At 41.5% G+C, this 22,259-nt stretch overlaps 1 protein-coding gene across 8 annotated transcripts in view; it reads left to right on the forward strand.

Annotated features, from left to right (window-relative positions):
- Window positions 1-22,259, forward strand: part of MEIS2 (Meis homeobox 2) — a 213,273-nt gene that overhangs the window by 167,872 nt on the left and 23,142 nt on the right. Inside the window, exon 11 of one of the 8 annotated variants that reach the window (XM_019551591.1) lies at window positions 20,811-21,079. The exons of the other annotated variants lie outside the window; for them this stretch is intronic. Coding sequence (XP_019407136.1) covers window positions 20,811-20,832 — 22 coding nt within the window. The 3' untranslated portion in view covers window positions 20,833-21,079. Of the gene's footprint in view, window positions 1-20,810; window positions 21,080-22,259 lie in introns of those variants that run through there. 8 annotated transcript variants of the gene reach the window in all.

A 22,259-nucleotide genomic window follows, 5' to 3' on the forward strand; every position in this document is an offset into this window, starting at 1 on the left:
ATGTGGTTAATGTCTGTACTGGTGATTCTGGCCCACAAAGATCAGGATCAAAGCTAACAAATTCCCAGGTCAGAGCCAGCCTTGTGTCTTTGTTGGCTCATTCGAATTTTTCTGCTAGTCTTTCATGGCTTTCTTGTGTGTTTGTAATTATATCAGTTACATCTTTAAAACCTATTTACCTGCTTCTTCATAGGGACCAATTTTTTCTTACAAATCTTGTATGTCGTTTCTAGGGGGAGTCACACACAGACTTCCTAGAGCACAGAATTTGAAGCTAAATTTGATAAACACAAATTTAGTAATCAGGAGTTATTCAAGGACAAGTAAAGAAGTACAAGTGTATTTTTCAGACTTTGAAAAAAGTATCAGTTTAAAAGGTATTAAAATGACATGGTATTAATAAACTATCCTAGCACATATAAGGAAGGACAGTTGCATGTTTTTATACATTTTATATCCTCTATTTATATAGTAGATCAGCATCAATCTGCCTAGCAGAAAAAAATCCTACTGAAGTTTAATGAACCTTGTATTCTTAATTCTATTTGTTTGTTGTAAGTGGTCTCCTGGTTAGAAAACCAAGGGTCACATCCACCAAGGCATCTGCATGCCTATGTGCCATTGAGGTCAGTGAGCAAGATCCTGAGCCCCGTTCCACCACTCGGCCAGTGCAAAGGGAGTAGAAATGGACAATTATCAGATGGCAAAGAATGGTCTAGAGAGCAGTCTCCCTCCAGAATATCCTAAACGCTGATAAGGCCAATGTAAGAACACTTAACAGAGAAGAATAATAAGCTTCTTGATGGCCATATCAGCTGACAGAGGCTGGAGATGCTGGACATAGATATGGGCAAGTACACATGATATTTAGATAAGCCACACAAAATTTTAGGTGTTTTTTATCTGAATCTTTGATGTACTCACTTCCCATTCCTTGCTGTGTATTAACTTCCCCTCCACCTTCATAAACCACATGCCCATTATCAGTTTTTCTCAGGTCAGGTACAGATATTACACTTTTATTAATATAAGTGATCAAAACACAGTGTATACCCCTCACAGAACAGAAATTCAGAACAAAAAATTGGTCTCTCTACCTGTAACCAAACAGAATTTTGGTGCACACCGACTGGTTTAAAAATGGCAGACCCCAGCCCCGGATTTCCCCCCAGCCCCAACCAGGGAGAATGTAGGTTCTGTTCACTACAGATCTCAATTGCGCCACTTACAGAAAACCGTGTAACTTAGATCAGTTCCACCTTGGACTTTTTGAATGTCTGTAACTAGTCTCAGTCTTTCTCTTCCCAAACTTCTCCAATCCACCGCCAGTCAACCAAGTTGTTTAAACTTCATATTTCGCCTTCCCTGTGACTCATTATTTCCCTTTCATTCAATATTTCTTTCTTTTTCCTCGGTTCCCCCAGTGTTATACATGATCTTCCTTTATCCCTCTAAGTAGGGTCAACAGACAAAAGCCAGCCTGGACCTGGAATCTCTAATCACCCTTCACTTCCCTATGCTTGATTTTAAAATTATCTTTTGACCTTCAGTAGGACTCCTTATATTTGACAATCACAATGTGGGGTCATAGTGAGCCTGGAAGTCTTTACAGGGCTTGCATCAGCTTGCTACATTCAAATCTCACGCTCTGAGGCTTCCCCAGGTCACACACACTTTGGAATGAATGTGACCTGGGGAAGCCCTGAAGCACAAGATATTTTAAAGAAGGATCAGTTTGAGGTTGGTAGGAGGGGAAGATTCATGTTCAGACCAGGGCTTATTGTTTCTGAACCAGTTTTTCCACCCCTAGTTAGCCATCAAGTACTCAAACCAGACTTTCTAAGGTATTCAGCAGGTCAGATTACCTAGCTGTATGCCTGCAAATAGCTTTGAGGGATTGGAGTCTCACCATTGGCTCATCACTGGTTACTATTGTAGTTTGTGGAAAATAACAAAGATGTGTTTGTGTGTGGTGAAACATTTAAAGCAGAACTACCATTTTGCTTTTCCCAGATGGGGCAGAAGAAGAATATGGGTTTAAAAATGCAAAAGTAAGAAACTAATATTGATTAGTGTTCTATATGTTTGTTTATACCACTTTGGTAGTGTTAAGCTGTCTGACTATAATTATCAGGACCTGTCCACCTGTCAAAGAGCAATTGGGTTATTTCACCATTGTCTGGTAGCTGTAAATCTCCAGGTCCATATGGGCCTCACACAAATGGAAAAAGGATACTTTCCTAAAACATGTAAATCACTATGAAAAACAGAAGCTTTTTGTTGTTACCCTGACATATTTTATTATTAATACAATTTTAACATCGAAAGTCACCAGGTATAATATGATTGGTTTGATCTTAAAAAAGGAAAATCTTCAGCTTTACAAATTACAGCAAAAACTAGTTGTATTGCACAAAACAATTCTTTAAAAAAGGAAACTCATTCTATAAATAGTTCTGTTAGCCAGCTATGCCTAAAATAGGGCTAACTCTGTCCTCTCTCCCAATTACATAATACATTATATGAAAATAAGTCCACCTTAATGTTACATTGCTGAAGGTTTGGAATCCAGAAACAACCTTGCAATAGGGACAGAGTGACCTTTTAAAAAGAAAAATGAAATGAAATACACTTTCATTTTCCAGAAATATGCATGAAAGTAAAAATTTGACAGCATGGAAGAACATAAGCAAATATATCTTTTTATCTGAAGATAAAAAGAAGCAGGGGCTAGATAGGGAAAGGAAAAAACCTGTGAAAAAAACGGATGATGCAGTTTTTACGAATAAGCAGCTTAATGTATCTTGGCACCCACAGTAAGCCTTGTAGGAGCTCAAAGTGCCTCAGGCAATCTGTGAGCAGAATAGCAATTTTATTACTTTGTCATTAAACCAATTTCACAGCAGTATTGTTTGTTAATGAGCAGCGGCAAACGAGCGAAGATGTCACACACTGGAATAGCAGTGAGATTTGTGACCCAAGCTCAGAGCACTAAGATGGAAAGACCATGGCTATAAAAAAGGAAATACTTTGGGATGAAATGCAAAGTCTATACAGCAGAGCTTGTGTTTATGAGCTACCATTTTGCTAAGAGCTGTGAGAGAAATAAAGGTCTGGAAATATGCAGTTAAAACAGGGCCTATAAAATTAAAACCAAATTAAAGTATAGCAGAGGATTACTGCACAGGCTGTACTCTACAAAATATATTTTAAGTGATGAGGTGAAATCCAAATCAGTTTTGTTTGAATTTAGTTGGTATTTATAAAATTCAATAAAACAATGACAAATTCAAAAACAAAGCAGCTGCCTCATAGTCCTGTGGTCTCAAATCCATAAATGTGGATCACTTTGAGGAAATTCATTTTACCAATACTTAATTAGCAATTTGCCTTCTATCTATGGACACAAATTAAATCCAGGTTTATACAGGCATACAAATACTGAACTCATATCAATACATACACACACACAGATCTTATACTAAACAGTGAATCAGAATCACCTAGCAAAGATAGATTACATGAAGCTGAGCTGCATCATTTGATGGGACTTTTTTTTTTTTGAGCCAGAGCTGATCTTACAAAGAGATTGGGAGACAGCCTTGAGGGATACAAGAAACAGTGCCAAGCAGGCACATTACTGAATCCCTGCAAGGCATCCTGAGGTGAGTTTGCTGCCTGAGCTGTCTTTCCATGTTTATACACAGGGAAAACTAGTTCAAGCAATGCAATAAGTGGATCAGCATAACTGACTTAAAGAAGGGGGGAAAATTAGCCCACCATTTTGCTCCATTTGCACTAGAGATGTGGAAATAGTTTTGCTGTCAGGACTTGCTTCTGAGCCACCTCATTTCTTTCCTGTAATAAAGCCCCACCCCATTTGTTTCTATTATAATCACATTATTTAGCATAATTACCATCCTAAGAAATCTTGATCAGTCTAAATGCTTCTGTTCTCTTGGCTGTTTGCTACCCAGCCCCTGAGTATCTCAGCACAATGACTTCAGTACGCTTTTGGAACATGTGAAGGAATTAATTTAGCATGTTTGTGTGTGTGTGTGCGTGCATGCATATGTGTGTGTGTCCCTCCCTTCCTCCCTCCCTCCCTTTTCCTCCCTCCCTCTCTCTCGCTCTGTCTCCCCCTGTGTGTGTGTAGTCAATTTGAACAATGTATTTCACTTCAGTTCACAAGCACACTGACCTCTCTCTCCAGTGATTAATATTGTTAGATGCCTGCTTTTATATCTTGATAACTTGTACATGTTTTCAGCTATTTAAACTAACTCAGCAAAGGGGACACTGCAGGAAATGCTCATTGTTGAGCAGTAGGCGGTGCTCACAGTTCTGGGAGCTCAGCTTAAGACTGTTTTCTGCCTGACAGGGCAAGACCCCTAGACAAATCACTGGCTGGGTCTATGGTTGTTGGCAGCCATTCAAAGCTGGTTCTCTGCCAGCAGTATTACTAGATAGCCAGACAGATCAATTCACTTTTACATTCCCGCCATTATTTATAGCACACCGTATATCTGCTCTTGCTTATGAACTAATGATTAGCAAATACAGTACACATAAAACATAAGCATTTGTTCTGGGGAAAGCTTTCTGTTGCTGATATTGCAGATAGTTTTACAGGTCACAGAGCCTTAAAAAGGATTTAAAGGGCATGTCTTGTGTAACATTTGTTCCTTTGAAAATGATGCTCCCTTCCTATTTTTGTGTAATTGAAGAGGATAGGAAGGTTTTCTCGATGCTTATGTTTCAGTGAATTCCTGCATCCCCTCTTCTCCCACAGACTTCTAAGCAAAACATGTAGGAAGAGAGGCTTATGCAGTGTTATTTGCTATTTAAGAACTATAATTCTGCATATCATTTAGGCTTTTCTTGTAGAAAAGATTTGTCTTCATGGTAAGGAAAAAAATCAGCCTTACTTATATTTTAAAGGAAATCAGGGCAAGTCTATTTTCTATAAACCCCAGGGAAAGCCAAACAAATTGAAAGTTTATGTTAGGGAAAGAGGACCGTATTGTTATCAGACTCTAGTGACTGGTAAAACACCAGTTACAATATTAACCAGTTATCTCCCTTCCTGAACTTGAGACATGAGCCAAAACCAAAACCTAGATCCAAACAGTCCTTAATTTAGGGGGTGTTTAAAATTCAGACCTAAACAGAAAACCTAGATTCAAAAATGTGTGCCATGACCACAGCTGTTTTAAGGTATAGAACAGGATGATAAAAACTTATTGGCCTAATTAATTGCTGGTGTAGACCCAGCAAAGTAATCAGGCCTACACTATTCACCCCATTTTTATCTAACAGATGCTTGTTGGTTTTCCTGAATGCAAAAGCTACTAGTATTATCTCTGCAATTGCTGGGAGGATATACAGTAGGATTGCTTATGGATGGTGTTAATTCTATTCCCTATTATTGCTCTGGAAAGCACACAGCAGGGGAAATCACAGCAGCTTCACGTCCTCTATACCATGAATTAATGTCCAGTGATCATAACAGAAGTGCTGCAAAATGTGCATGATAAACTTTTCGCCTGATCAGACAGGGTCTACGTTCAAAGTGTGCACTGTTTTGTGAATCTGGGTAGAGGAACGTCACATAGCAAAGAAATCTGTAAACTTGTTTCCTAAGCTGGTTGAGTAGGTAGGTTGTGAGTATATTCTTGGACTGCTGTGCCTTGTAGCAACAAGCCCTGAAAGCCCCCTGCCTTTTATCCCCCTGCTGCCAATGAAGTGGTCAAATAACTCCCCGAGATGTGCTGAATGTGCACAGTTGCAATAGCAACTTCCCAGTGGCATAGGGATTTACCAGCAGAATATGCACTCTAGGGCACCTCTAAGAAGCCCCTAAAGACATTGCATCAGATTCTCAGAGCATGAAAATCAGCACAGCTTCCATGATATTAACAGGGATGTGCTGATTACAGCAGCTGAGAATCTGGCCTTTGTAAGGGAGGGAAGGGTAGAAAATGGACATTTCTTTTATTAGCATCAGAAGGAAATAAAAGAGGAAAAGCAAAGCTTCTGAAGAAAAAGAGTTTCTCTAGCAAGGAAGTGCCCAGGTGAATTGTGTCTCTAGAACAAAAACAAGTGAGACTCTGGCTAAAAATAGATGTGGGATTTCTCCCAGGACAAAGCTTTTTAATCTGGGGTCCTACAGTAAAAATTGATGTTGCCAAATGAAGCAGAGCAGCAGTGGTGGCATGTATCCCACCACAGCTGATCCACTTTATTGGGCAATGTGTTCTCCTTCCCCAGAGATGTCCAGCATCCCTTGGTGCAAAGCACCTTCTTGCCTGGGGAATCCCCAGCATCCTGTGCCCCCATGCTCAGGACCTATGCTGACCTGTACCTCTGTGTGAAGCACAGGTCAACATAGAGCCTGACAAGGAGGCGTAGGGAGGCAAAGGTCGGTGTGGATCCCAGCATGGAGGTACAGTACAGGGAACCAGGAATTCTTTGGGTCCTGTGCTGCCCATGCAGGACCTGCACTACCCCACGTCTCCTTGCCAGGACCTGCACCAACCTGTGCCTTTGTGTTAAACCCAAGTCAGCACAGGACCCACTGCAGATCCCAGTGTGGAGGCATGGGGCAGTGTGGATGCTGGTGCGGAGGCATGGGGTGCTGGGGATTCCTCATGTCCTCTGTCTCCATGCCAGAATCTATATGAGCTTTCTCCACTTACAAAGACGTACCTGTGGAGATCCCAGGTTGGGCTCTGTAAGCAGAGAACCCCAACTTTCCCTACTTACACAGAGATGCCCTGAGATTCCCTGAAAGTCTGTATCCAGATCTCAGTCTGTTCAGCTTGACCCACTCTTCTTTGTCAAAGTCACACACCTAATGGGGGACTCATTTAGTGTTGGTATGAAATGTTGTAGGACTAGATCTGACCTTCCCCAGCAGTTGTCCCACTTCGTTGCTGCATATTGGTTCAGTTTCCCCAATCTTTTTCAGGAGCCTGTGGGCTTCATGTATAAATGGTTTATTACTTTTAAGCTTTTTAAGCTTTCATCTATTCAGGTCTTCATTTAACAGCTGATGGAGCTGGTGATTTTCATCATCTCTTGCTTCTATTGCCAGTAGCAATGTTAGGGTCTGTCTTATTATGTCACTTGGTCTAATGCCCGAGAATACAGGGAGTGCATCTGCGTGTAAGTTGTGCAGCCTGTTATAAGTCTCCATGCACTGTTAAGTACAGTGTTGAGATTTTTAGTGTGACAACTTCTGGACCAGGCAGGAGCACGGCATTTTGCTGGGGCATTTACCATTGCAGGTGTGGTGGTTCTGAGCACTTCGAACTTGGCACCCCATGCTCAAGGGGAAGGATGTGGTTGCCTATTCTGATATGTAACATGCTTTTGGCTCAAGAGTTATCCAGGTGGAAGAATTATTTTACTGATTTATTGATGCTTAACTTAAGGGCCACTTGTGGTCAGTGATGACTATGTACTCAGTCAGTATTCAGTTTCTTTTCTAGTTCTGTCATGTCAATTCCTTGGGCTACTTTGGTGACATTGCCAGCATACATATATCGCTTGGATGTTGTATGCAGGAAGGCTGAGGTATATATATTGAAAAGTATTGGTGCTAGCACTGACCTGTGGGAGACTCCATTCTTCAAAGTTCATAATCTGCTTTTTTCTCATTGGGTGGTATGAGTTTGAATGATCTGCTGATGATCATGTTCATGATGAAAGTGCATTGCTTGTGGTCAGGTATCATAGAATGCAGTTTATATTTGAGGCCTTGGTGCCGTATAGTATCATAAGCAGATATAAGTACCTATGAAGTACCAAGATAACCCTGCCTTATACCCCGCCCTGACAATCAGGGGCTAATTCATGTTATTAAACAAATGACTGTCCCATGCCTATTTAATGCAAGTCAAAGGCTGAAACAAAGACCCAGGATAAACCCAGCATCTGTTTTTAGTCTGTACGGGAGTCACTGGGCATGTCTATATGTGCAATTAATGTGACTGAATATACTCTGGCTCAATTTGAGCCAGAGCAAACTAATCCCAACATCACTATCTATATATCCGCTTAAGCGCAATAATTTACTGTGCTGCCAGATACCACTTGTTTCTGACAGGACTATCCAGAAGCACAGTAAATTAGTCTACTGCACTCTAATTACTGTGGACATTTAGATGGTGAAGCTTTACTGTGCAGTAAATGCCTTCTGAGCACTAAAGCATCTCATGTAAATGCACCTACTGTTACTTTAATCTAGCATAGTCATCTATTCAGTAATTACACTTGGTGCCGAATACTGCCACACTAGTTCAGTAGCATTTTAGTCCTCCTTTGTACATTTTTGTGCAAGGGGCAGTGAGGAATCATGACCCATGTATTTGCAACATTTTGCCCAAGTTCGAATTTTCAAGGCAAAACCTATAGTCTGTGAAACAGCACAAATCATATTGCAGGGTTTTGCTTTGTTAAACATCTTTCTTTGGGGAGGGATAAAGAATTGATGGGATGTTGTCAGTTGGCTGTTGCTGTGATTCAGGAGTGGATTCCAAGTGGTGTGACTATCTGAACATCAGGAAGAAAGCAGAGGTTTGGACTGCATGTTTATATGCATGAAATGCTTATGTACATCTTTAAAAGCTGACATAGGAGAAAGGGATGAGATTGTTTCATCTTTAGAACTGTAGACAGAGATAAGGGAGTGAGTGTTTGAAAATATCTGGGTACATCATGGAATGGCATCCATCTAGAATCAGGGAAAATGTCAGTCTTGGGTGCAGTTAATGATATGTAAAACAAACAGAATGTCAGTGTTTTAAACAGATTGGGCTTGTGTTCCTCATGTTCTATTGGAATTTATCATTTCTGACTGTATTTCCTGTTCTCTTTACTATAGTCCAGTGACTGATGTAATTCATAGGGCCTACGCAGAATTCTTCAAGTCAGACTTCCATATTTCATTTGTACTGTGGTACATCTCTTCTTGGCCATAGCTGTCACTGAGGCAAACACCTCATTAAGAATTCATCTTAGAGGTAAGGTGCCTTTCTTTTTGAACGGCTGTGTTCTCAAGATCTTTTATGCACCGTTTTTGATTGGAGAATATAAAATGCACCAGCTTTCAGCTGGGTTTTTTCCCAATAGAAATCAGTCTCAAGAAAAATTTGGCTAGCTCTTTACATTGTCACACCTTGCATAGGTGTCTGTTCATTTGTGAGGAGGCAGTCCAAAGAGAAGTTGCAATTAAACCTGTGGGGTTTTTTCCTCCCCACAGGAGAAAAGTACCATTTCTCATGGAGCAAAATTACATGTTTCAAGACAACAGTGCATTTCATAAGCACATATTTTAATGACCTGTAGCAACCAATCAGTGCTTTAGAAAAAATGTGGTTGTGATGCAAATGATAAATCAGCCCAAAGTCATTCTCAGTGAATCTGGTCTGAGTTTTGGGTTTCTGCTGGAATGCAAAACCACACCAGTTTGATGTGGTTATTTTTTATTGTGAATTATTTATAGAACCTAACTCAGAAGCCTTCAGTCTTCGTCTCTCTGACCAGCAAATCAATTAGTAGAAGTAGTTGTAATAGAACAGTAGGACCCAGAAGTGCTAGATGAGGTGGGGAAGCCACTGTAATTGGTATACAAGCATAGAAGATGTGGTCTCTAGGCTGACAATTGCACAAGCAAGAAATGAGGAAGCAAGACATTATTATTTCCATTTTAACAGATGAGCAAGTGAAGGCACAAAAAGATTAGGTCTGGTTTTAGCTTCAAAGTATTTAGATACTTAAAGATGCAAATAGGTGCCTCATGGGATTTACAAAAGTGCCTGAAGAAGTTAGATGCCTAACCCCATTGAATTAAGTGCTTCGCATGCATAACATTTGTGTAAACCCCTTATTGTACCTATCTGCATCTTTAGATGCCTAAATAGCTTTGTAAAGCTGGCCCTGTGCATCTTCATTATATAGGACAGGGATCAAGTACATACAGCTGGACTGTGGAGGCATAAGATGCAGCCTGTGGCTTTGCCAGTGCCTGTGCACATGCCCACATGCTGAGCAGCAAGGAACTGCACTGGGGCTGGGGAGCTGGAAGTTGTGCCCAGGCTGCTACTGCTTCTCTCTGCTGCCCCTCTCCCTTCCCCAAGGCTATGGTTTGGATACAGCTTACAGCTGGAGGGGAGCTGTGCCTGGGCTGGGCAACTGGAAAATCTCACTGCATAGAAGCAGTTTCCAGTTGCCCAGCCCCAGCACTACTTCCCACCTACTGGAAGCTGTATTTGCACCACAGCTGCACATCAGGGGGCTGGGAGAAGCAGCAGGAACTCAGGTGCAGCTCTTAGCTGCACGGTTTCACTGGGTGTAGAGAAATCCCCACCACTGCTGATGCGCTGTCAGAGCAACCTCCCTCCCCTGCCCTGTCCTGGACTGGGGCCAGGTTGTTCCCCCATAGCTTGAGAAATGTTGCTGCCCTCTGATGTAGGAAGCCTCTGACAACAGGGGAATCTAGATCTCTTGATTTCCAGCCCAGTGCCTTAACCACAAGTCATTTCTAAGAATAAGAATCAGCGATGCAAGCAGCAAATGAATTAACTGTCTTTAATGGCACCATGATAAAATAATAAAGTTTAGCCATTATGTTTTTTTCTTTTTTTCTTTTTGTTTCCAAGGATTGTTAAAAACATTAACTAATTAAGCACTCAAACAAAGGTGAGCCACTCCAACCGCAAAGCTGTTTGTTGGAAGCACATGCTAATGCATTTTCCTGTTATATGACAATATATTATAGGGCAAGATAAAAATGCATAAAAATAGCATTAAAATATGTAAGGCATAAAAGCATAAAAATAATAAAAACATAAAACATCATTTTCTTCTACTCAAAGCATTAAAGTGCTCTGCTGCTTCATTCTCAGACTTTCCCCAGAATGTGACTTTGGGGCACTTGCTAGGAAATGTGAGTGAGTAGCTGAGTGGTAGAGTTTAGGAATAATGCTATGCTTGGACATGGATATGACCATGTTTGTGGGCTTAGTCTTCTGCCCATTCTCACAGCTCCTCCATGCATGGTGTTCTCCAGGAAATCAGCATGATTTCCACATGTGCAATGAATGCAGGACCATCATCAAAGAGTGGCAAGTCAGTAGGAATCCTTGCATTAACTTTAGTGAATTTTGGATCAGGTAAAAAAAAAAATAGCGTTTGTATGAGTACGTTCATGCACCATTTGCACAAACACAGAGTATGCTTGGTGCAAATGATCTCTAGGAGTCTTTAAGAGAAAAAGGATTTCTCCAGGGTGAGGAGTGCAGCTGTGTGATATATCCTTAATCTGTCTTGGAGATAGGGAGAATAGTAGATGGTTCCAGACAGATACAGATTAATGTTGACTTTCTTATTTTGTGCTTAAAGCTCACAGGCATACTAGGTTTCAGTAACCCTGGTAGGACCCTAATAAGCTGTGCTGTAAAGTGTGTTCCTGATGCAGTTGACCTCCATTGCCCAGATTTTATAATCTCTTATACCCAAATAAATTGGGAGTAAGTCATAAGATCATAGGAAATGAGGTCTCTAAGTGACCTCAGGAGGCGGGATCATCCCTGACTATCTGTAAACCAGTCAAGTGTCTAGCTAACCTGCTTTTCAAAATGTCCAGGGATAGAAATTCCACAGCCTCTCTAGGTAACCTGTTTCAATGCTTAACTACCCTCACAGTCAAGTTCTTCCTAATCTCCAATCTAGATGTCCTCTACCTTACCTTGAGGCTTTTATTCCTAGTCCTCTCCCCTACAGCCATAGAGAGAAGTCATCTCCATCCTCTTTATAATTTTCCTTCAGGTATTTGAAGATTTATTAAATGTCGCCTCAGTCTTCTCCAGACTAAATAATCCTAGTACTTGCAGCCTTTCCTTATAAATCATTTTTCCCCAGGGCTCTACTTTTTGTTGCTCTATGCTGGACTCTTTCCAATCTGTTCACATTTTTCTTGAAGTGTGTGGCCCAAAACTAGATGCAGTAGTCCAGGTGAGGTCTCACCACCAGTGCTGAATAGAGTGGAAGAATCACTTATCTGGATTTGCAAGTGACACTCCTGTTAATACAATCCAGTACACTGTTGGCCTTTTCTTCAACATGAGCACAGTGTTGGCTCATATTCAGCTATAATTCACTGCAACCCTCCAATATTCTGTATTACTGCAGTCTACCTGGTCATTCCCCAGTTTGTATTTGTCCATGCAATTATTTCATGCCAAATGTGAGGCTTTGTACTTATGCTTGTTGCATTTCATCTGATTGATTTGGGGCCATTTCTCCAGTTTACCCAGGACATTCTGGATCCTTGTTCTACTCTCCAGAGTGTCTGAAACTCCACCCAACTTGGTGAAATCCTCAAACTTGCTAATTGTGTGCTCAATTCCATCATCCAAATTATTAGTGGAAATATTGTATAATACTAGGCCCAGGACAGACCTGTGAGGAATCCCACTTGATGTCTCCTCCCAAGTAGGCATTGCACCACTGATGACTGCTCATTGAGTATGATGATTCAACCAGTTAATGTATCCACCTCACAGTACTTTCATCTAGTCCAGGGGTGGGCAAAATACAGCCCATGGGCCAGATCTGGCCTGCCAGACAATTTCAGCTGGCCCACAGGTGCCCACCAACTAATTGTACCGCACCCGTCCCTTCAGCACATAAGAGTGGGAGCGAGGCAGCCATGTATACACCTGCCACCAGCATACCCTATTGCACTTTGCTCCCACCCTTGTGCATGGAAGGGCCTGGCCCAACCAGCACACAGCTTCTGGGCAGGGCTGCAGTTGCCACTGCTGCAGCTGCCAAGGGACCTGCTCAGCTTCCCCGGCATCCCGCTCACTCCAGGCACCAGGTAGGGAAGTGGCGGGGTTGAGGGGAGATGAGCTGAGCAGGAATGTGGAGCATGGGGCTGGGGCTGGCGGCTGTGTGGAGCCCATGCCCAGGGGAGCAGCAGAAGTGCAGTTCTCAGGTGGGTAGCGTGTAGATATGAAAGAGGGTGGGGGTCCAGGGCCTCCTACACACTCCCCACCATGCTGCACAACCTCCGCCGGTGGCAGCAGTAGCAGGCAGGGGTGCTCAGGGCACTCATGCCCAGCACAGGTGCTGCCACTGGTGGCATGCAGCTCCAACCACCACTGCACATGGGGGCAAGGAGTGCAGCCACCTCTGTCATGCAGGATCCCCACAGGATGGATCCAGCTGCCTTCACCACCACCTGCAACACAGGTCCCAGGACCTGCACAGTAGGAGGGGTGTGGAGTTTAACTGCAGAACAGCAGTAGAGAAGAAATCCTTCTGATTATGTATGTATAGAGACTTCTGGAGGTCTCAGTTTATCATACAGGGGAGCATCCTAAGACATTATATGTGCAGGAGTATGTTTACTTGGGAAACAGTGGCTGTGAGGTGGATACCTGTTTTTTGTTGGTGTCCGATGTGATATTTGTGGTTGATCTATGTCCCTTTAAGTCTTAATTCAGTCCTTCTTTTACAGAACTTTGAAAAAGGGGTTATTATTAAGCAAATACAGTTCCTTACCACATACAGCTTACACAAAAAATAGTTCTGATCAGTCATCTGACCACATGAATAATATGGAGAGAGAGCAAACCTATCCTACTCTTACTTCTAGTGAAAGATGCAAACAGTCAGACACGATATGAAAGAATATGAGATGGATACTAACTGCAACGTCTTGATCTGAATCCAGATGTTTCCAGAGCTTTGGTCCAGGCCCTTCTCTAGAAATAATAACCCTACTCTTCCCTGGTTGTACATTACTCTGCCTTGATAGTTCTGTAAATGAGAGCAGCATCAGGCCCAATATCTCCTGAAGTTTGATGTTGTATTTTGTTGTATATGAGAAATAAAGATGACATGGTCCTGGAGGAAAGAATTCATACTACAAATAGGACATGACACTGGCTTCATTTTTTTAAAGAAAAAATGTTTCCATGTATTTGCAGATTGCAAGCAAACAGTGTGCTTTAGACATTTATTATTATAGACTCATAAACACTACAGTGCCAAATTCCCTAACCAAGGGACTTATCCTGAAGGCAAAACATGTATGATACACTACCTATGGGCTAATTTAATATCAAAGGGTAACTCACTTGCTTACTAGGCACAGAGCATCCTGTGTGCAACAGAAATGCTACATTCCTCAGCACAGAAGTCGTGGACAAAAATCCACAGTCACTCCAGCAGAAACAAGGAGCAATGCCAAAAAAGGCAGTTGACTTCTGATACTAAAGCCAAGACTTTTGACACTGTCACCCACAACATTCTCATTAAGCAAAAGAAAGACGGACTAGATCAGGAGCAGGCAATGATTTTGGTGAGAGGGCCGCTTAATGAGTTTTGGCGAGCTGTTGAGGGCCGCAAGGGTAGCCCTGCCCCTTGACAGATGCTTCACCCCCCTGGTCACCATCTTGGGACTGGAAGTCCTGTCCCCTAACCCTTGACTTTTGCCACTGCAAATTCCTCCCCTTGCCTCCCAGAAGTACTCCTTTTGGGATGGGAGGGTGGCCATCTTGGAACCAGAAAAAAGGCAAATCATATAATAAAAGTCATATACCCACCGTAACATTTTTTCAGTTTATTACAAAAAATATTTTTGTCATGATTTGTGTTTGTGTACTATATAGAGAGATGATTGCATAATAAGTCAAAAATAAAGTCTTACTCTTGTATACTGTGTGGGGAGTGGGGAGTGTGGTTGGAGGTGGGGGGTGTATGGTAGAGCGGGGTTGTGAGGGTCTGTGGCTGTGTGGGAGGGAATAGGGTATGTTGTGGAGGTCTGTATATGTATGAGAGTTGTGGGGGCAGTGTGTGGGGTTTGTAGGGTGTGAGGGAGGGTGCAGAGTCCCTAGACACTCCCTCCCCATGGTGCACAGCCCCTGCCAGTGGCAGCAGTGGCAGTAGGCAGGGGTTCTCAGGGCACTTGTGCCTGGTGCAGGCACTGCTGCCAACAGCATGCAGCCCTGGCCAGCACTGCAACCAGAGAAGATATGTGCATTTGTAAAGAAATCTATTTAAAAACCAGCCTAACAACTTTTTCAAGCTTTTAGCACTTGTGGGATCATGACAAATTCCTTCTTTTTCTTAAATTATGTTCTCTCTCTTCTCATACTTAGATAGGAGTTGGCTTCTCCTCCTATTCTGGCTTGCTGGGTAGCAAATTTTTCCTCTTGTTTTCTGAAAAGTTGGGGAATTCTTCTTTGCTTCTTTCATTCCCCACCCTCCTTCTCCTTCCCAATTTACCCCCACAAACAAGGAGGAAGAAGGTCATTTTTATCACTTTCTTGCTTGGGAATGAAGGCATAAGTGGTAGAGTTTGCACCCTGGGCTAGCAAGGAGTAGTCATAGTTTCATAGTTTCTAGGGTCGGAAAGGACCTGAGCAGATCATCTAGTCCGACCCCTTGCCATGGCAGGAAAGAGTACTGGGGTCAAATGACCCCAGCAAGATGTTCATCTAACCTTCGTAGTCACTGCTGCAGAAGGGATTGCTGGTGTGGCCAGTAGCTACAGGGTTAATATGACCACTCCAGGGTGTGTGTACCCTCTCATGCCCCCATACCTAATCAGCTGCTACTCCCAATTCTCATTCCAAGCCATGATGTGAAACACTGAATCTGCTGGTGAGCAAAGCAGCTGCCAGGACATAAGAGGGTCTCCACCCCTAGCAGCCTTAACCCCCTGGCTACAGGCTGCACCAGCTTCTACCTGCTCAGCAGCAGCATAAGCATATGCCACAGGCAGAGGAAAGGGGGGCTGACAAGGGGTCTCCTGTCCCCATTCCCTGCAACCCGAGCCTCAAGGCCCACTGCTTCCCCTTCCCTGCTGCCTCCATTCCAGCAGCCCCCTTAGTCAGCATTCAGGTCTTGTGCCCTGCTTGCCTCTAATTATACTACTGGTTGGCCACCTCATTAAGTCTAACCTTTGTGCCTGGCATCTCTCCTTCTCTCACAAGGTTAAGCTTTTATCTTCTTGGGAAAGAATCAGGTGGTTCCCACCAAAACATTTCACAGCAGAATTAAAAAAGGGCACATAAGGAATAAGACCAGACACTGAAATACCGCTCTTGGATGTCCCATCCTATGGGCAAAGTCAGGACAGCATGAAGAAGCTTGCAATTACTTTTCTGTCAGTAATTTGACATATGCTTATAAAAACATAAAACCCAAACAATGATCTTTAATTAAACAACAGTATTAAAAAAAAAAAACCCCAAACACTCCCAACCAATTCAAGTAGTGAAGTAAAGTGTTCTTTGTGTTCCAGTGCACATTCCACATGAACAATAACATTCTTTTGAGAATCAAAACTGAAATCCAGGCATTTTTGGCTTGCCAGAAAATGTGTTTTGATTGAACATTTATATGAGATTAAAATTCTTAAATATTGGACTAATTATCCTGCATTGAAAAAAAATCTCAAAAAGACTTTTGGAAATATACATGTGAATAATAGTTGCAGAACAAATTGTAAACTAGCTCTCTAGTAATTGTAGCTACTGTAATCAGTCCTACAGCCCTCAGAATTCAATCAGATTAAGTTAACCTTTTGCTGTTGAGAAAAGACACATATCAATGGCCAGATACTTCTATGCCTCAAACCTCCATAGTGGTGGATACCATCACAAACAGTAAGGAATACCATCACAACATTGGAAAGATGAGAGATGAAATAGAGAAGAATTATTATTATCTCTCTGTCGGTAGGGAACTGAAGATCAGAGAGGTTCCTGCCTAAACTCTTAGTAAGAGCACCAGAACGGGAGTAATTGTGGGAAGTCTTGTGATTCAAAGACTGGTCTCTAGGACACAGCTTCTTTCCTACTTCCTTCTTTTTACTGAGCAGTAGTACTTTACTACTGTCCTACAATCAGCAGTAAATTACTAGCTATTGATGTTGGTTCTGTTATCTTGGGCCCCTGGCAGATGTTACACTTAAGAGGTGATTAACCAGTTAATCACCACTTAAGTAGTATCCTAGCCACACATTCGTGCAATTAATGGTGCCTTTCCTTTCCTTTTTCATGTCCTCGCAACAGGGTATTTTAACAGAATTCACAGATTTATTGGAATCTGATATGCTGCCCATGCTGTGAGTGGTTCTGCCATGGCCTCAAACTTGTGAGCTATCAACCGTGCATCTTAGCGCCCACACTACCCCAGCCCCCAAGTAATGGTGTGATAAAATGGAATAAACCACAAAGTTATTACACAGCATATATGTAATAACTTTGTGGCTGGTTCCCATAGCACCTTATGGTGGTCAGATTGATCAGCTGATCAGGGCTTCCAGCTTTCAGGCCACATGGGAGTCCTTGATTCTGATATACTCCTGAAGCCGGGAGCTCCAATCAGCTGACTGTCTTGCTACTTGCCTGAGCAATGGGAGCCTGGTATCATGATCCCAGATTAACTGGGATCTGATCCCTGATCTAAGAATCACGCCTCCTGCCATTCACATGTAGCATGGCAGAAGGCATCATTGTTGGGATCATACATCAGATCCCATTGCAACTTTATTTGAACATCTGCCGGGGAACTTGCTCCCCGACCCTAGTTGGAGGCAGGTTAAGTGAAGACTCTTACCATTATCCTGCCCTGTCTGCTTCCTTGTTCCTCTGTGAGAGTTAGCAGGTAATAGTTCTCCTGTGTTTTTGGACCAAATATCTGTGTAACCTGCATAAAAGTAGAAGGATTGGAGTACCTTACTCCTTATTGCTGCTTTGAAAAGGCATGTGGTCAGAGCCAAAATTTAGTCTTAAACAATTTGTCAAAGGTCACAAGAGAAGTATGTGGCAGAGCAAAAAATTCAGGTCAAGCCTCCTGGCTGTTAGACCTGTGTTACTAGTCCATCCTTCCTCTGCATTGCTCTAAAATCAGAGAATAAACCTGGGGTAATCCATATCCAAGTATTTTCTCTCAAAGTTCACCTTGGTTGGTCTCGTAAGTGTATGGGGCGGGGGGGAGGTTGCATTCTCTTCAGGTTGCTTACAAAGTATTATTTTTAGTAGCTTCATAGGTTCTCTATTATTAGCTAACTGTATCCTGCTCTTGCAGGAGTATGGAGCTAATGATCTGTTGGGTCTTTCCTCTTTCTGACTATTACGATACTACAATGAGCAAGTATTCACTTCACACTTCTTCTCCTGCTAATCTATTGTTATAGATTTGTGGTTTCTTTTTTAATGTCTGGTTCATTAGAGGGTATAACATATATAGAGTTTTTAGCTGTGGTTGAGGAAAGCTGGGAATGTAGAGGTTAAGGTTTATTACGACTGTCATGTTTGGGAACAGAGAGCCATATACTATTTCTGCCCTAAGTCCCCACACACAACTTCCATTGATGTTGGAGTTACAAGCTTTCCTGAAGGCTGTTTATAGCCCTAGGAACACAGCTTCTTCTTAGGTGAGCAGGACAGAATTGAAATCCATACAACAATTGCTTTTAAACCCCTTTAAGCTACAGTTGTAAAAATTTTGAGAAGCTGTGAAGCTGGGATAGGGAAATATGACCAAGTATCTAGGAATATATAATGTAGTAAGTAATATCTCTGTCTCTCAAACCACATGCACACAGACACTACTTTGAGAATATTCAACAGTATCATATATTATGTAGAGGGCACTATATACTTACCCTCCCCTGACACTCACAACATAAGCACATCATGAGGGAATAAACCCCTAAAAGCTTGGTTGTAATTTACTTCTTTACTTCCTGCACATAGTAACAATGGATAGTTGAACTGAAAAGCATTTTAAAATTCATAAATATATTAGTAGCCATTATCTAGTAGAAAACATGTGTCTGAATACAAGGATTGATCCATCACTGTGTTACTCCAGTGATGGATCAACTTTATACCAATCTAACACAACTGAAATCAATGGAGTTACACTGGTGCAAGACTAAAGTAGCTTATGGGGAATTAGGCCCAAAATATTTAAGGGTCACTGCACTCAAACAGGAAGACTGACATTTGTATGATTTATTTTGGGTGGGGTGTTTCAAGCTGGGCACCCAGAAAATGAGTCACTCAGAGAGAATGGTACATTTAAAAGTCTAGGTTGACAGTACTTAGATATACGTTCATTTTACAGAATAGCCTCTATTATGTCATTTTATCTTGTCTATGGAGGAGAAATGGAAATCTATTTGAAGTGAATATTAGATACTTTGTATTAACTTTGTAATATTTCACATGGAGTTTTGTTTTGAAGGGGCTATTTTAAGATCCAGAGCTCCTCCACAGGTTATTTGATGGAAAGTGAATAGGGTATTTCTTCTCATACGTTGACGGTTTCATAGAGTTTAAGCCCAGAAGAGACCATTAGATCATTAAGCATGACTTCCTGTATTCACCCTTGAATTTCACTCAGGTTCCATTGTATTAAGCCAGATAACTTATGTTTGGCTTATCCTCTAGAAAGGCATCCAGCCTTGATTTCCTTATGAGAACAAAAAGTGTGTTGACTCCTTAGTCTGAGCATAAGGCAGGCAGGCAGGTGTGCAAAGCAGAGTGGATAACATATAGTGCTAAGGCTGTTTAAAATAATCACAAAAATAAACCTCTGCAAACCTAACACCATAGCCTACGGGAGGAATATGACACAGAAACACCAGTATCTGCTTTCACTGGCACCCTCTTGACACTTAAACTTTTGGGGGGATGAGGAGGGCCAGGGTCTGCCTTGGAATTTCAAAGATAATAAGCAAACTTGCGCAATACAAGTAAAGTTTGCATTCCTTTACATTTTAGATGTGACAGATAAAACAGAGGCAGCTAAAACACTGCTGTTCAATCCCTTGCCAAGGTGACATAACCCCAGCTAGCTTTGATGCTGTCTGATTGTAAGTCTCATGAGGATTTTAGTGGGGAAACAAATTCTGATTAGTTTGTTTGACTCACCTCTCTACTTACTTGTGTTCAGAAAGGGTTCCTGTATATCATCTTCCCCTCTCTTTATTGTGTGGTTTGCTTTGTTTGTTTGAGTTTAAAACTGCCATTATGTGAGAGTGTTGCAAGTATAAATAATTTAGAGGATAACTCTGTGGGGATACCACTTTCACTGCTTTTCTGCAGTAGCAACTCATTATAGTTCTGAGAACCAGCATTCCATAAGAACAATTATGCAACCTTAGTATGTCGTGGTTATTAACCAAGCCTTGGATATAGTGACAAGAAAATAATTTTGATGTTTATTTAATTAAATTTGTTTCGCCCTTTTAAAAGAACTGTCGTCTTGTTTATGATTTGTACAATGGTCTTACATTTCCAGCAGGTATTTTCAGGCTTCTTGGATGGTTAGATGGATGGATGGGTATAGCCATCAGGTTCCATGTATTGTAAGTGCTTAGACTGAATATTGCTCCCCCCACCAAATAGATGGCCATTGTGATACAATTACCTAATGAAATGCACTTGTTTCTAAGGGAAATCTAGTCAGTTAATATATGTTAATATAGGCAAGTGAACAAAAGGTAATAAGTGGGTCAGACTCAAAAAAAATCACGCACTGCTCACTCCTGTTTAAAGGAAAAGAAAAGCTCATAATGGAGCTTCTCTTACTTGCACCCCATCATTTTAAGAATTGCTTTGCCAATCCTTCACAGCAAATAGTAATTTTAAGTGGACCAACACAGAGCTCAGGTTGTGTGCACTCTGTGGTAATGATAGAGCAGCTGCCCTTTCTGGAGTCAATAAGTCCAACAATTGAGTCTTTTTTTATGTTTTTATTTTTTTGCCTCCTGCAAGTGAATCATTGCTGTTAACCTGAATGACAAGATTGCTTATAGAAACGGAGCCCTTCACCCATGCTGACCGCATCCAGGGACATCTGGGGGTCAGAGGGCAGGCAGGTAGTGTTTAAAACAGTTATAAGTAAAGGCTGATTTTTTTGTGTGTGCGCTTCAGCACTCCATAAACAAGAGCAAGGAATTGTTAAATAATCGATGGATATTTGTGTGCATCCCTAACACACATATGCATTACTTCAGAGCCCGAGTCACAAAGCTGTATTAAACTGAGCATGTTTATAGATGAACTGAAACTGTTCAATGCTATTTTCAACAAATAAACAAATTCTTGCACTTGTCTGACACAAATGTCTTTTTATTTTCAGTTTTTTTCCTTTTTCGACATGTAGCTGTGTTCTGATGTCTTCCCTGGGGAATTATTTAGGTGTAAAAAGTCATCTGGTAAAATTAAACAGAAAAGATCTCAAAAAAAGGGATTATGCATTGTATTAAAATAACGCACGAGTCAAAGACAGATGCATGGCCACATGCCTAGCTGCACTCAGTGAACAAATTATCCTATTGCGTAGATACACTTACGTAAGCAATGCAGGCTGGTAGTGCTGTTGAAGAGGAGGATAGCAGAACTGCAGCCATGGCAGAGATTGTTTGACTAACAAGCTTTTACAGTAAGCAGGGCACTGATTAAAAGAAGTTTATGTTTTACATTGTTACTTTCCATAGATGGATTTATAGCCTAGTAAATAGAATTGGCAGTTGTCTCAGAGCGAGGTCATTCTCCTGGGCATTCTCAAGCACTGTTCCTGCTCTCTGTGCCTTTAGGACACCGCTCACATTTGCTCCTGCTGTTCATAACCTTGGTGTGATCCTTGATCCTGCTCTTTTTCCTTCTACACCTTCTGTGTCTGCACCTATGCCCATTGTAGTGTCAAGAGCATTAATCACATATGCCAGTTTTGCTCATGCTTTCATCTCCTCTCACCTTACCTATTACTGTAATTCCCTTCTTTTAAGACCCAAGGTCCCAGTTCTCCACCTCCTATAATGTACAAAACCTGCTGCTTCTTTATAAATACCAAATATGAGATAAAAACCCTTCCTTCAGATAGTTCCACTGGCTTCAACCATTCATTCAGGATCCATTTCAAAATTGTTTTTAAAACTCTGTAAAAACAAAAACAAAATCCCAAGTATAGTTCTTGGACAGGTTCCTCTCTGCTATCTTCTATGCTCCTTCTCTCAGCTCAGCATAGTCATGAGAAAAATAAAGATTTCAGCCTTTTCAGTCATCTGCAACACCCTCCTCCAACTCCATATATTTTAAAATATTGGTGATATCAATATAGGTATAGATAGTCTCCTTACTTATACTTCTCAATTGCTAAACAATTATGTGAAAGATATGACATGACAGTACATAAGAAGAAATAGTATAAATAATTATTTC

The sequence above is a fragment of the Crocodylus porosus genome, unplaced genomic scaffold, assembly GCF_001723895.1.
Source record: "Crocodylus porosus isolate Cpor-Errol unplaced genomic scaffold, CroPor_comp1, whole genome shotgun sequence".
In the NCBI taxonomy this organism is placed as follows: Eukaryota; Metazoa; Chordata; order Crocodylia; family Crocodylidae; genus Crocodylus; species Crocodylus porosus.